This window comes from Ranitomeya variabilis, chromosome 3 (assembly GCF_051348905.1).
Source record: "Ranitomeya variabilis isolate aRanVar5 chromosome 3, aRanVar5.hap1, whole genome shotgun sequence".
Taxonomy (NCBI): Eukaryota; Metazoa; Chordata; class Amphibia; order Anura; family Dendrobatidae; genus Ranitomeya; species Ranitomeya variabilis.
In genome coordinates, this window is record NC_135234.1 from 74,751,019 (window position 1) to 74,766,682 (window position 15,664).

Here is a 15,664-nt window from a genome sequence, read left to right on the forward strand (position 1 = left end):
TGATCTTTTTAATCATAGACCTGAGACAGGGACAAGGGGGCATCCTCTACGTCTGGAGGAAAGAAGGTTTAAGCATAATAACAGACGCGGATTCTTTACTGTAAGAGCAGTGAGACTATGGAACTCTCTGCCGTATGATGCTGTAATGAGTGATTCATTGCTTCAATTTAAGAGGGGACTGGATGCCTTTCTGGAAAAGTATAATATTACAGGGTATATACACTAGATTCCTTGATAAGGCGTTGATCCAGGGAACTAGTCTGATTGCCGTATGTGGAGTCGGGAAGGAATTTTTTTCCCCATGATGGAGCTTACTCTTACCACATGGGGTTTTTTTTTGCCTTCCTCTGGATCAACATGTTAGGGCATGTTAGGTTAGGCTATGGATTGAACTAGATGGACTTAAAGTCTTCCTTCAACCTTAATAACTATGTTACTATGTAACTATGTAACTGTAGGATTGCACTTTTTTTGCACTTTCACTGCACTTGCAATTTTTTTCCTGTTTTCCAGTACACGTTATATTAAAACCAATGGAGTCATTCAAAAGTACAACTTGCTGAGCAAAAAAACAAGCCCCCACATGGCCATAGTGACCGGAAATTTTTGTAAAAATAATGGCTCTAGGAAGAAGAAACACGAAAACACCTCTGGTCATGAAGGGGTTAAGGGACAATGCTCTGTGACAAATTGCCAACATGGCGCTTTGTGATTCATAATAATCTTTGCTCCATCTATAGAAGTAAACTAGGATGGAGCCTGCGCACTTCACTAGTTCCGTCCATCCAAATCACGTGACACACCAGCCTGTCACTGCAGAAGAAGCCAGGACGTAACGCCGATAACCCGTCACTCATCGACTCTATCGGCGATCTGACTTTTGACCCGCGTCAGTTCCTCACTCATGACGAGGGCTCTCCTACCGGCCTCTGCGCGTGCGCAGGAGCAACCAGGAATGGATCATCCTATTTCGGCTTCCGTTCTAGAGCTGTAGGCTGGAAACCGAAACAAAGATGGCGGCCTCCGTGGAAGAAGGTTCCGCTGCAGAGCGAATAAAGTAAGGATTTCTATAAGTGCTGCGGGTGTGTCGCTTGTACACGTGGTTACAGTTCCCGATTATTCTCAGCTCGTAGCTCCTTCTCCATAGACATTGTGGCGCTTCTGCCGGGGAATAGCTGGTAATAGGGGCACGTGACTTGCTCTAGTGGCGCTGCTGCACGTCCTCTGTAGCCTCCAGTCGTCTCTATGGCCTGAGAGCTGCTGTCAGTCACCATCTAATCTCATTGTTCTTCCTTATTGCTGTTCCTCTGCTATTCCTCCTGGAATGCCCTACTGGACAATCCCACCTCAATCCATGCAGGACCCCATATTACACAGAACCAGTGGTTACTCCCCTCCAGCGGGCCGGACGTGGCAGCCCATCAGCAGTGATGTATTTGTGAAAGCCCGGGATGGGCTGACACGTCTGTGGACTTGTCAACAGAAAGAGCTGACACTCTTACTCTGATAAAAGTGAACAAAGCATGGATTAGTTTCAACTTTTCCACATCACCAGATGACCGCAGCACATAGTGTTTTTCATCTTCAATATTTGAATGAGGCCCTCCAGTTGTTGCCTTCAAGGGTCTATGGATTACCCTGCTTATATTTTTTTCCTGGCTTTGCACTTGCTGCAAAGCCTTTGAGTGTAGAAGTGTCACAACTACACTTTTGTTCAGAATATTTGAATGAGACACTACAGTTGGTGCCTTCAAGGGTGTATGGATGACCCTGGTTGTAATTTTTGGCAGACTTAGCACTCAGTTCATAGCCCGTAGGAGTCTAGGAGTACCACCATATGACCATTTGAACAGAATGCGTATGAGGCCCTCCTTTATGTCTCAGGTCTCCTTCACACGTTCTGATATTTCTGGTACTGGAAAAACCTGTACCGGAGATGTCCGTGTGTTTCATATGTGTGGCATCCGTGTGCCTCATCAGTGTCACCTGAGAAATGCCCACACAGTTCACACTGTTCTCAGGCGCTAGATGCTGAAGACAGCTCACATCATTGTCACCTGCTCTCCCTGCGATCGAGAACAGAGGACAATGTTGAGAGTTGTATACAGCCCCCACTATCTACACTGAGTGTAAAATGAAGAATAAAATTAAAAAAACCCATATTCACCTTACCACCTAATCCTCTGAAGCCATTGTCCCCTGATTAAAAAAAAAAACAAAACAAAAAAAACACAATATCCCTCACCTGTCTGAAGTTGAAAGAATCCAAGTGTCCCACGTAATCCATCTGTGCGACATTTGCTCATCAGTATGAGCGGTGTCTTGAGACAACCGCTCATGCTGAAGAGCAGGGGAGAATGACTTGCTGCAGCGAGAGGATATTGTTGTTGTGTTCTCCTTCCATACAGCACTTTTTCCATCCATTTCAACATTTTCGCTGCCCCCCCACCCCCCATACCTACTTGTAGGAACTGCCAGAAAAATGCTTGAGCATGTGAGTATTAGGAATTACTTGATTTGAGAAACGGGCATCCAAGCATTTTAGTGCTCGCTCATCACTAGTAGTAACATCTGTTTGTTCCTCTGTTACACGACTATCTTATTCCTTCTCAAACTTACTGAATCTAAAGTTTTCTTTTATCTGCTCTCCACCTTCATTATTGCCAGTTCAAATAGCAAGAACCTGTTCTTTTTTGAGTTCATAATCTTGCAGAACTTTTGCATTAAGGCCACCCAATTTATTGAATATTTTAGGAGTCGGTCCATTTTTATACCGACTCCACAAAAATTGACACCAACTCCATGACTCCCGATAGGGTTGTGAGGTGGGCTCCATTTTCCTATGTTATTTACATGTTCAGTTACAGTTTGCTTACTTACTACAGGGTATACACTTTTTTTTTTCCCCCTTGGGTTCTATCTGCAGTGGCCACAATGTGAACGTGCTCTTACACTTTGCACATAGTCCAGCTTATAGTCCTGCTCATACCTTTGGTTTTGCTGTCAATTGATACATTGAAATATCATGAGAAAACTGCTGTATTTTTTTTTTTTTTTTTTAATAGTAAATTGTAGCAAAAAATTGCAACCTATGAACTCAGCCTTTAAACTTAACCTCTTAACTACCCTGTCATTGCAACTGTTACAGTCACAAGAAAGCCAGATCTTTGTTAAAGAAGGAACGACGGAAAAAGAAGCGACAAGAGATAGCAAAACTTCGAGACACAGGTGAGTGGATGAAGTCCATATACCCCTCATCCGGTTTCCCTGTGTAATCCGTCCCCACCACCTTATCACATTTTTTTATTCACTTCTCTGGAGCCTCTCGATAGAGCCACTTTGATGCCTTTTTCTCTTTAAAAAAAACATTTTAAAATGGCCCCACACTGTATAATAATGAGCCCCAAGTGTTCTGATGGGTGCCTTGCTCTGTGCCTGCTCACGTCGCCCTCTTCCTTCCATGACGGCGACCTCTCTTATGTCATCCACAAATTCTAAATCGAATCTTGTGCACTCGTGTAGTTGAAAGGGAGCAGTGCAAAGTAATCGTCAGCACACGTGCTGTAGGTGACATCCTGTTCGGTCCGAGGAGCAGGCAGTGTTACTGTGCACAGGGGGCTTCAGATCTATCTATATATTGTCAAATGGAGACAAGAAATATCCTCTCATCATTGTGTTCAAATATAATGTCTGAAAGGAACATAGGAGTGTAAAGAATGGCAAAAACGACAGATCTGCACATTTCTATCATTTGAATACAAGAGAAATTAATCTATTTATCTGATGATTTGGCAGAAGGAAATCAGGAACGTGTCAGTGCTGAGGATGAAGAAGAAGATGATTTACAGCATGAGATTGAAAGGTATCAAACCAAATAGTCTTCAGGTATCGGTACAGATGTGTTTGTGTATTTCTATGTTGCACGAAACCTCTCCAGATAAAGCATATAAAATGTATAGCTTAACCATAAGTGACCATTAAATAACAAATTGAACATTTTTAGTTTTTTTTTTTTTTCTTTATTGCCTGAGTAACCCTAAAAGGGTTATTCTCAATATCCTAAGTTATTGCCTATCCCTGCTTTCAGAACAAATATGGCTGGAATTAGTGATCTCTGTTACATGACTACTCCTGGGGAGGGTGATAATGGTCATGAATTTCCTTCATTTGTACAAAATCTGTCTGATTGTGGATTGATTTTAAAATACATACTGAACTCAGCAATGGATGTTTACCACTAGTGATAAAAAAGCATGTGGCAAATTATTATATATTAAGGCTACGTTCACATTTGCGTTGTTGTGTGCTGCGTCGGCGACGCAACGCAAAACGCATGCCAAACGCAGCAAAACGCAGCGTTTTGTGACGCATGCGTTCATTTTTTTTAGCACAAAAAAAATGCAACATGCTGTTTCCTCTGCGCCCTGACTCTTGCGCCAAAAAAACGCATGCGTCACAAAACGCAACACAACGCATGTCCATGCGCCTCCCATGTTAAATATAGGGGCGCATGACGCATGCGTCGCCGTGGCTGCGCCCGACGCAACGCAAATGTGAGCGTAGCCTAAGTGACAATCATCTGCTGTGTAGGAAAGAATGGCAGACCAATCGGAGATTAGTGCAAACCCAAAGAGAGAAACCAGAACAAAAGAGTCGAAGAAAATGGGACAATAAAAGATATTACGGTTAAAATACCTTTATTTAGTAGCGGTGCATAGCACTACAAGCACAAGAGGTGCCCACACAAATAATAACACATGATTTATATAGATAAGAATATAATAAGATATGACACCACATATTTAAATTTGAGACTGTGGATTGATGGCTTCAAAACTCTTTATGGATGGATTTGTAATCTTTTCCCAGTCTCGTGGGCCTCTACAACACTCTTTCGAAGATCTTCAGAAATCTCTTTTGTACATGCCATGATACACATCAACAAACATTTTGTGAAGATCAACTTTGATAGATCCATGTTCTTTAAAGGGAACCTGTCATCCCCAAAATCGAAGGTGAGCTAAGCCCACCAGCATCAGGGGGCTTATCTACAGCATTCTGTAATGCTGTAGATAAGCCCCCGATGTATCCTGAAAGATGAGAAAAGAGGTTAGATTATACTCACCCAGGGGCGGTCCCGCTGCGGTCCGGTCCGATGAGCATCGCGGTCCGGTCTGGTCCGGGGCCTCCCATCTTCTTACGATGACGTCCTCTTCTTGTCTTCACACTGCGGCTCCGGCGCAGGCGTACTTTTTCTTCCCTGTTGAGTGCAGAGCAAAGTACTGCAGTGCGCAGGTGCCGGGAAAGGTCATAGAGGCCCGGCGTCTGCACACTGCAGTACTTTGCTCTGCCCTCAACAGGACAGACAAAGTATGCCTGCGCCGGAGCCGCAGCGTGAAGACCAGAAGAGGACGTCGTCATAAGAAGATGGGAGGCCCCGGACCAGCCCCCGACACCCATTGGACCGGACCGGGACCGCCCCTGGGTAAGTATAATCTACAGAATGCTGTAGATAAGCCCCTGATGCTGGTGGGCTTAGCTCGCCTTCGATTTTGGGGGTGGAAGGTCCCCTTTAAATAAAACAGGTGGTAATTTTGCCTTCAAATTATCTGCTAATTCTAAAGGTTCACATACTTTGCCACTAAGACATAGTATATTATATGATTTTCCTCATAAAAAAAATTGTCAGTCTAATATTTTTGACAAATTTTGTTTGACTTAATTATCTATCTACATTTAGGACTTGTGTGAAAATCTGATGTCGTCGTAGGTCAAATTTATGCAGAAACATGGAAAATTCTATATGGTTCACAAGCACCACTGTGTAACATATTATCTTATTTTTACTCTACCCTTGTGTGCCTCCAATTTTTATACAGGGGAATAGTTGAATTTGATATGAATCTGGCACCTTCTAGGCTCTGGACCTGTGACAAGAAGTGATCTTGAAGGTTTCACTCTGTAAAGTCCACTAAAGGGCATTTGTGAGTCTTATGCTGGGTGTCTTTGGTGTTCCATTTGTTGAATTGAGTAATACTTTTTTTCATGGTATCTACAGACAGAGACTACATGAAGAATGGCTTGCTCGAGAACAGAAAGCTCAGGAAGAATTTCAGCTGAAACTTGAAAAACAGGAAGCGGCTCGAAGACGTGAAGAGGAGGAGGTATTGATGAAAAATGATGAGTTACATTCCCTTTATGGTGATATTGTCATGTTTCTCGCTGAATAAAATGCGATGTCCATATTTACTAAAGATCTTGGTATGTTTCAACCTTCATGTACTGTGTGAGTGACTTTTGTATTTCCTATGTTTCACACAGAGAAAGCTGATAGAGGAATGGAGACAACAGGAAATAAGGGAGAAGGCGGAAGAGCCCGAGCAAGTGAAGAAGAGAGAAAGAGAGGTGATTCCGGCTCTGGGAGGATAGGACCGCTCATATCCTGAATCTGCTGTAGTCATTTTAGTTATATCCTACTTAGAAATATATAGCCATCATCAGCCAGGGATCCCCCACCATGGGACTGCATTATGTAGTCACTTTCTTTTCAGTAGGCACCATGCAGTAATCCATGTGGAGGTAACACCCACCCTCGGACAATAATGGGTGATTGCCAGGGGGGTTCAAGTAGATGGGCAATCTTCTGACAGCGGGTTGTCGCAATGGGCCAACTTGATGAGAAAAACCTGGTCAATGTTCTGTGTTTCTTGGAGGTGCAATGATTTCAAGCTCTCCTGACATGTCTGGTTTAGTACATAATTACATTCTCTATAAAATGATCATTTTGTGCATTATGCCGTTCCTTTTGTGAATTTACGACTGTATTGACCATTTTTTGCTACTGATTGGCAGGGTGTTCCTGTACAGAAGCCAGAATTGTTACTTGATGGGGTGTAGATCTGTGTATATTCTAACGGCCATGTCAGGAGAGGTGACAGGTTCTGTATGGGACAATGCAGGTTGTATCCGTATATAGGAGATCTGCTATACAGTCAGCTGTGCTCAGAAGTTTACATATCCCAAGCGCACTACATAAGATGTGGATCATTGTTTTACAGAAAATATTAATAATGGGACAGAATATTAGCATTAAACGTTATTTACATCACTGAGTAGCATAACCATTTAGTAATCCATAGTTTTTCATACCCTTTGGTCTTACAATCATGTATTGCCCCTATTTACATTAATTGCAGCTTTTTGTGATCGTCATAAATGAGACCCTTTATTTTCTGATTTGGTAAATTTTCCAGATCCTGTAAATTCTTTAAGTGTTTAGCATGACCTTCATGTTTTAACTTTTTTCCAACGCTGCACAGCGCTGTGGAGGTCAGGAGGACTGTGATGGCTCCTTCACGCCTTCACTTTCTTACCGCTGTGGGGTTGAGGAGCTGGATGTCAGATACAGCCAGACTCCCCTCAGAAAAGGCAGAGATGGTTTATTACGACCTTGCCTTCCTGATCATTATATACTCAAAGCTGAAGGCATGCTGTGTACACAGATTAGTAAGCGCTGACAGTGCTTTCACCTCTGGACCCAGCAACCATGTAATTGCCAGGAGAGAGCAGGAGCTGCTGGGTCCTAACAGACCCAGATCAGGTCGGCTGTATAGTCAACAGGCTCAATTTGCCCTCTAACGAGTTAATTTGCCAGCTGCAGTTACAAGGTTAATAAAATATATAAAAAAATTAAATGTAGAAATCCCTCCACTCTCTCCACCTAAGGTACTTGTATGTGCCTTGTAAGAAATTGGGGAGTGTGGGCGTGCAGGAAATAGTCTGGTTAAGAATGGAAAATGTGTTTTGTTTTGCCATTAATCTGCAGATATGGAGTTTGCTCTGCATTACAATGCTGCCCAGTCGTCTTACTGAAAGTGCGGCTCCCGGGGCAAAATAAAGTGTACACCTCCCAGCAGCTGATGGCTTTCAGGCACAGAGGTGTCCGGAGCAGCTACAGCCATCGCTCACAGCACTGAAAGCGACAGCCGGCACGCGCAACGGCACATTGATTGACAGCTAACTCTGCACTGATATGCTGCAGTGTCAGCTGTCAATCAATAATAATAATAATAAAAAAAAAAAGTTGTAAACATCTGAAAAATAAATATTCTCACTGTGTAAGTAAACTTATGAGCACTTCTGATTTTATTTTGCTTTTCACTATACTGAATTTGCCCAATAGCGCAGAGTACAATATTTAAGGTTTATCTATTGGTTAAGCGTATTAATATTGTCTAACCTGATCCTGAGAATGGTGGACCACGCAGTGTTGATTTAGCGGTGCGTCTCTGTACACAGTGGTAGCCCGGTGAACTAGCTGCATCACAACCCTATTACAGTGAATGGGGCCTCCTGCGGCTCCTGCTCGGCCGGGTGCCCACTGTGGCAGTACTAAATCAGCTTCATTCTCACGATCAGCAATGACCCCAGAGGATGGACCCCGATTAATGGGAGTACCTTATTGAACCTAACCTGCCATTCAGTCAGGGTGATGAGGCTGTTGGTTTTGTGACCACTTATCTCCTTAACTTCTGTTTCCACATTGAAAGCTGCCAGCTAAGCCCTTCCAGGCTCCCTACATCGAGATGTATCTTTTTGGTTACCACTAGCATTTTATACTTGCATTAATATTTAACTGTTCCTTCTAGAGAACAATGTTACCAATGCAGCAGGTTTTAATCATTACATTATCGTGCACAGTTTTTGCTCGCTGAGCCACCACCTGCCACGTAGACTTGGCATCCAGTCTCCGTTCATTAGAATCCCACTTCATGCTCTGATCGGTATGGGGTGTTCCCACCTAAGGTATATTCGGGATATGCCGGTAATTTCTGATATGTGCAGACCCCACCTCTTGGATTTACATTTACTCCCCCAACCCCTGCCTTATAATCGCTGTAAATGGACCAGACAGACCATACATGTGTAACTCTCGATCTTACTGAAAACTGATGGCGTTCTTTCTGGTATATTCACATATCTTCATTTACGGCAGCTGTGATACAGGGATCAGGAGATCCTCATGTGCAAGAGGGGGAACAGCATCTGTCAGATATCTGTGATATAAATAAACCTATGAAGGGTTATTTCAGCAAATGCAGCCATAGCTGGAATAAACAATATCAGATTTTTATAATACAGAGCGTTCACTTGCTACTTTACCCCGAAAAATTGCTCAACTTCTAAAAGATCTATCATACTGAAATTTGGACTCCATACCTTGGATCATGAGAAACTGATGTTTTAATGCAGGTGTTGAAAATGTCCACTCTTCGAAACCCAAGTACGCCAGCCACCACGCGCCTCTACATATTGAATGTATTCCGCAGGACGTCTGGGGTCAAAGCCTGAATTTCTCACTATGTTCTCCCAGAGCACCTGTAGAGTTTGTGGCTTGTTACTGTACACCCGACCCTTCATATGGTCCCAAAGGAAAAAAAATTGGCAATAACGAATTATTTTCCCTTGATCAGGGTTTTTCATTCCGGTCAGTGACTCTGTATGGTCGAACCCGACGTTTCTTCACAGCTTGTTGACCCGTGGAATGACATGCTTGTCTCCTGGTAAAGCCTGTGCAATGACTTATGTGGAGATGCCAGAAATCCCTGTTTCACGTCTTAAATTGTTTCCTCAGACGTTTTCTCATGTCCTCCATTATGCCTATCCAGTAATGTTCCTGTACGTTCCAGCTTATTCTCCAATGACAGAATACACGATTTGGACAGTGGAATTCAACCTTCAAACTTCTTTAGAAACTCACTTTGACACCTCTTTAAAGTCTCAGTTTTACAATAAGTTTTCGGAATGAAAACACGCTCCTCCAAACCGTATCTGGAAATGGTGAAGAAATGAATAAGGAATTAAGCAGGAGTGAAATGCAGGCACCAACCGTAAACTACCAACGCACAGAAAGGCGTGCAGCAAACCGATCTCATAGTGGACACGGCCAGTGGGGCGACAAGTCGGCAAAACTATTCGGTCTGAGAATGTTTCTCGTTGTTGAGGTTTCTTGCACTCTTACTTCTCATGAACTAAAGTATGTACAGTCCAAATTTCAGTCCGATAGATCATCTCTTTTAGAAGTTACAGCAATTTTTCAGAGTAAAGTAGAGAGTGAATCACCCTTTATATTAGTATTTATTAATTCATCTTTAGAAATAGATTTCTCTATAACCTCACTGCACGTGTAAATCTTTGATGTGATATCCAATACATTCGATAGAAGTGTGCTCAGCTGCCGTAAACTCCCATAGAAATGAATGGAGAGAGCAGAGTTGTTTCACTGACCACAATAGCAGCAGTTTTGTCTTCATTACTATGAATGTATGCTGGGCAAAGAAGCGTGCACATGTCTGATTTATTACATATGGCTTAACACCCCTTCAGTATTTCACATCAGTATTTATGACAAAGGCAGGAGAGGAACAATCAGAGGTATATAAGTATAATAGAAACACGTCACTCCTGTTTTTTGCTTACAAATACTGATGTGAAAACTACTGATGAAATACTGACCGTGTGGTCACGTATGGTTACACACAATAGACTGTAGTTTGTTTCAGACTTATAATCATGTCAATTTTAATGTTCGAGGTTCTTAACCCTAAATTCAGATGCTGTGCTTCATGGAGGTTTTTACTAGTGCTGTGTTTGCACCATTTCTAGGAAGCCGTGCAGAAATTGCTGGATGAAGCGGAGAGTCAGGTAAGACCTGACAAGTATTACATGTGAGGTTTGGACTTGGTGATATAACACTGGTTGCACTTATGTAAACTTAAAAAAAAACAAAAAAAACACAGAGACTGAATGTTCTGCTTACTAAAGACAATGTGGATCTAGTTGGAGGACCTGAGGCTGCGGCCACGTCAGCAAACTCTGATCCCCGGACAAGAGCCCTGTCGACCTGGTGCGGCATCACGTCTCATGCCACAACAATGAAGTCACACCATGCCGGCTAATCAAAAAAGGAGCCTGACATGTCCGGATCTGGGGGGGGGGCACCATCTCTACTGCACACATCAGTTGACGTCTGTCTTCTTCTCATTGTTGAGACTCAATACATTGTCCCCCCCCATCACCAGCATTGATTACTGGACAGAAGGGTCCGACCTTTTGGCCTCAGTCGGTTTCAGCTTCAGTATAGCTAGCCAACCAATATATTCCTAGCTTCTGATCAGATGGCGCTCACTAATAAGCATCATCGTCTGTGGCCTGTATCTGTTCCTGATGAGGTGGAGGCGGGTGGGAGCAGAGACCACTGGCCAGCACATTTGTTTGACAGACAGGCTTCCACTTCTGCCATTCCCAAAACCTCAAGCATTCAATGTGTGTAGACGTTGCAGACCTATTGTAATAAATATGTCTGGTTTTGACACTGGTGGTCTTCTGCTTTATTACAGCTAGAAAATGGTAGTGTTTGGCACAATCCGGAGGCGCCCGAAGGCTATGGCACAGAAAAGGATCGTGCTAACTGCTCGTTCTATCTAAAAACTGGAGCGTGTAGGTTTGGCGAACGGTAAGGGAGTCATGTTGGGGTTTGTTGCTGTTGAGGATGATAGTTATCTGTTGGCACCTCCCGTTAGTGATAACTGTAGATAAGTATTGTGCCACACAAGTCATATCCAATCCTTCTCCTCTGTCTCAGGTGTTCCCGCAAGCACTGCTTCCCTTCTTCCAGCCAGACTCTGCTTGTTCGTGGGATGTTCGTCACGTTTGGGATGGAGCAGTGCAGACGTGACGATTACGACACAGACGCCAGTCTAGAATATGGAGAAGAGGAAATCTACCAGCAGTTTTTAGAGTTTTATGCTGATGTCGTACCCGAGTTTAAGAATGTGGGCAAAGTCATCCAATTCAAGGTAAAACATATGTAATCATTGTCTTCTGAGAAGGTTTAGGGTGTATTCACACACACACTCATGTTGGGAGCAGAGAAACAATCTCCAAGAGGCCTTCTTACGTAGGTGATCCACCTGATCACATAGCAACATACAGCATCTCGTGGAGTTTGCGTCAAGTTTATTTTTGGTGCGGATTCTGTATATCAGAGTGTCTCAGTATGGCAGTGTGCATGGCCCCCAATAAGACAGATGGCAAATATAGGTACGTCTTTTAGATTAATATATTCTGTAACCCAGCATTAGCCAAGTACATCGCGTCTGCTCGGAAACCAGTCAGTGTTGATGAGGCGTCACCTGGTTGTTGGGTCACTTGCTGTTTTTGGCCCCTTTCCCACTGCTTTCTTCGCCGCGTTCAGTAATCCCGTCTGGGCATGCGTCCGAACAATCCCCCACCTTCCCCGGAAAATGTGGTGGACTGCTTCTGGGTGTGTGCCCCCCGTAGGTGTATCCGCCCTAAGATGATGCACGACAGAGCACAGGGTGATGGCGTCTGCACCATTATAATCAATGGCCCCATTGGTGCATACGCCAGACACCCATTTTGAAGGGGGTTCAGACATAAGCCCGATGACTGGACCCCTGAAAGTGAAGCAGAACGCAGTGTGACAGCACTCTTACCTCTTACACACAGAAGTGAAGAAATTGCCTACTGAAAGGTTTCTGTTGCCTTGTACCAGATGCCATTTTTTTTTGCCACTGCACTAAACACTGCCAAATCCTACAGAGACGTGGGTCCGTGCCGCGCATTAGGTGATGCAGGCCTCTCACACTGACAGCTTGGATGCACTGACACAGTGCGGCACTGCGGCATATGAAGAACTGCAGACGTGTCCTTGTGCCACATGTGCCCGTGCATGGAGATCCCATATGGAAAACAAGGGTTGGACACATTGACTCTAGACTGGACAGTTGTTGCCCTAATAAAACCAAGAGGAGGGCTTTCAGTTCAGGGCAGAATGGCAGGGGCAATGGATATAGGGAAGTGATCGAAAGGGTGTTGCAGCACCTATAGTTCTGTCAGAATGCTTGTGAAGAGAAACCAACCCACTCATTAAATGTGTATGGCGAGTTGCAGAAAATGAGAATCTGGACAATTCCCAGACATCGAAGACTGGTTTGTGCACCAACGGGAGTTTTAACTCTTTATTAAAGGGTTTATTAAAGACCTTTTTATAATGCCTTATTAAAAGGCTTATATGAAAGGTTACATGCACTATATAAAAAAAGTAATAGTTTTGAACAGTACAATTCTAAGGAGCGCAGTCTTACACACGGTACCAAGATGAGGTTTTCCATAGCGGCAATTGTGGGAAATTTCATTTTCCTGATTCTGTGGCCCCTGTGTATTGTGATGTTCATTTTCACACTTTTTTTCCTTTCCTCTTTCATCAGGTTAGCTGTAATTTTGAACCACACTTAAGAGGAAATGTCTACGTCCAGTATCGAACGTACGTATTTCATTTTGTGCATTTTACAATTTTATCGCTTTCGGTCGCTCGGATTTCATATGAAGAATGTAGAAGCAGCCGGCAGACATAGACCTGTAGAGTAGCGCTGCCATTAATGGAAAACTGTGCAGAAATGACAAACCTTTCACTAGTCCAATCGCTCTTCTGCTGGGGATCAGGCCCTTGTGCTATGTCACTGAGCAGAATTGATAGAAATGCTCTGTTGCTGATGTGTTTGTACGGATCTCTGTATATTACTATTCATCTTTGTCTTTTCAAGGGAAGAAGAGTGCCTGCAGGCGTTTTCGCAGTTTAATGGTCGCTGGTACGCAGGTCGTCAGCTCCAGTGTGAATTTTCACCAGTCACCAAATGGAAATTGGCTATATGTGGTAAGCAGCATTTCTGACTTGGAGAATGGAATCAATTAACGTCCCTTCATTCCCCTCCTGCAATGCAGAAGGATTACCGTAACAGCTTCGGACCTACACAAGAAAACCACCCCCACACCCACTCGCCACCATCTCGGTGCTCTTATGAAGTCTGCAATACTAAAATAGGATTGAAGGTTTAAAGGGGTATTGCCATCTCCAGAATCTTATCCTCAGGGTGCCAATGGGATTAAAGAGGGAGCCCCCACACTCTGACCATCTAGATGCTGTAGTCACTATTGACAGGAGCATTTAAGGGGTTGAATAACAATAGTCGCTGCCAACACTGATAATGGCTGCTGAGGCAAGTTGTCAGCTATAGAGTACAGCCAACAGCTGCTGGATTGTCAGCTGTCAGGAGATGCTGGTCTCTTATATCGCAGGTCTGTAAAAAGATTTATTGGTGGTCACTAAGGGGTTAAACCATTTATTTTAGTATGGCGCCACCTGGTGTTCAGTGTATGGCAATGTATCAGCACACAGGCTCATTCCCCCCTCCTCTCTGCAAACAGGTATCTGCATAATGGTCCACAGGAATGGCTACACAGGGCAGTGACCCGGCAGTGTGGGGGGTGACGGAGCCGGAGTGACATGCAGTATTCAGATACTTGGCTAGTTATGTACATTGATTTTTTTTTTTTTTTTTTTTTTTTTTTAATATATTACAGCACTGTTTCTGTAACACATGCTGCACATGGGCTACTTGGGAACATCCCCAAGCAAGTGCTTTGCTGCTGGATGCCAGACCAGATAATATATTTTGATCCATTTTCAGACATGTCATACCAAGGAGTTATTAATAATTTTTTTTTTTTTCATAGGATTATTTGAAAGGCAAAAATGTCCCCGTGGCAAACATTGCAATTTCCTGCATGTCTTCCAGAATCCAAATAATGAATTCTGGCAGGCCACAAGGGACATAAACGTGTCACCAGATTGGAGAAACCCAAGTGAGAGGAGGGATCGGTCCAGTCGGTATGAAGACTACGGGGTGTCTAAGAGGTACCGCAGCCCCGACTCCAGGAGGAACGGAGATTCTAGGAGGAAAAAAAAGAGCCAGCACAAAAGCAAGAAGAAAAATCACTCTCACCGGTCGAGAAACCGTAAAAGATCACACAGCAAGAGTAAAAAGAAACGCAAGCGTAAGAGTCGCAGTCGTAGTTCTTCTAGGTCCAGAACCAGAAGCAAAAGTTCATCCAGGTCAAAAAGTCGTAGCAGAAAGAGCCGAAGCCGATCTAGGTCAAAAAGCCATTCTAGGTCAAGAAGCCGTTCTACGTCCAGAAGCCGATCCAGATCCAGAAACCGATCCAGAACTAGGTCCAGAAACCGGTCCAGGTCCAGAAACCAATCCAGATCTAGGTCCAGAAACCGGTCCAGGTCTAGAAACAGGTCCAGAAATCGGTCCAGGTCCAGAAACCAATCCAGATCTAGGTCTAGAAACAGGTCCAGAAACCGGTCTAGATCCAGAAGCCGTGGCAGGAGACGGTCAAAGAGCAGAGAGCGGAGCCCACAAAGCCCCAGTATGCAGAAGTGAAGTCCTAACCAGGTATGTGACATATACGCATTTCACCGAAAAAATGTATGAACCAGAATATCCATTGTCAAAGCTCATCCTCTAAAACTCTTGCACAGTACAGGTATGGCCTTGTACAAGCTCTGAGAGAAGCCTGTGTAAGGTCGGCGCCGTTATACTGATTACAATGATACCTGGTGATGAAATCTGTCTTGTGGTTGTTGTTTAATCTTTATTTACAACTAGCTGAAGAGCCCGGCGTTGCCTGGGCAAGGTAAATATCTGTGGCTAGTTATAACACCTCACTTCTTTTATTTTCCCATCACGCCTCTCATTTTCCCCCTCACTCCTCTCATTCCCCCCCTAAGACTTGT

At 43.8% G+C, this 15,664-nt stretch overlaps 1 protein-coding gene across 4 annotated transcripts in view; it reads left to right on the forward strand.

The window, feature by feature from the left end:
* Positions 1-863: 863 nt before the first annotated feature.
* ZRSR2 (zinc finger CCCH-type, RNA binding motif and serine/arginine rich 2) overlaps positions 864-15,664 on the forward strand; it is a 28,695-nt gene continuing 13,894 nt past the window's right edge. The window contains exons 1-12 of one of the 4 annotated variants that reach the window (XM_077294187.1): positions 899-1,057; positions 3,149-3,228; positions 3,796-3,862; positions 6,059-6,164; positions 6,322-6,405; positions 10,666-10,704; positions 11,400-11,515; positions 11,645-11,858; positions 13,293-13,348; positions 13,629-13,738; positions 14,599-15,154; positions 15,221-15,323. In XM_077294187.1, the coding sequence (XP_077150302.1) occupies positions 1,014-1,057; positions 3,149-3,228; positions 3,796-3,862; positions 6,059-6,164; positions 6,322-6,405; positions 10,666-10,704; positions 11,400-11,515; positions 11,645-11,858; positions 13,293-13,348; positions 13,629-13,738; positions 14,599-15,154; positions 15,221-15,311 (1,563 nt within the window). In that variant the 5' untranslated portion in view covers positions 899-1,013 and the 3' untranslated portion in view covers positions 15,312-15,323. Of the gene's footprint in view, positions 1,058-3,148; positions 3,229-3,795; positions 3,863-6,058; positions 6,165-6,321; positions 6,406-10,665; positions 10,705-11,399; positions 11,516-11,644; positions 11,859-13,292; positions 13,349-13,628; positions 13,739-14,598; positions 15,324-15,664 lie in introns of all 4 variants that reach the window. The other 3 variants (XM_077294185.1, XM_077294188.1, XM_077294184.1) reach the window with 3 other exon arrangements.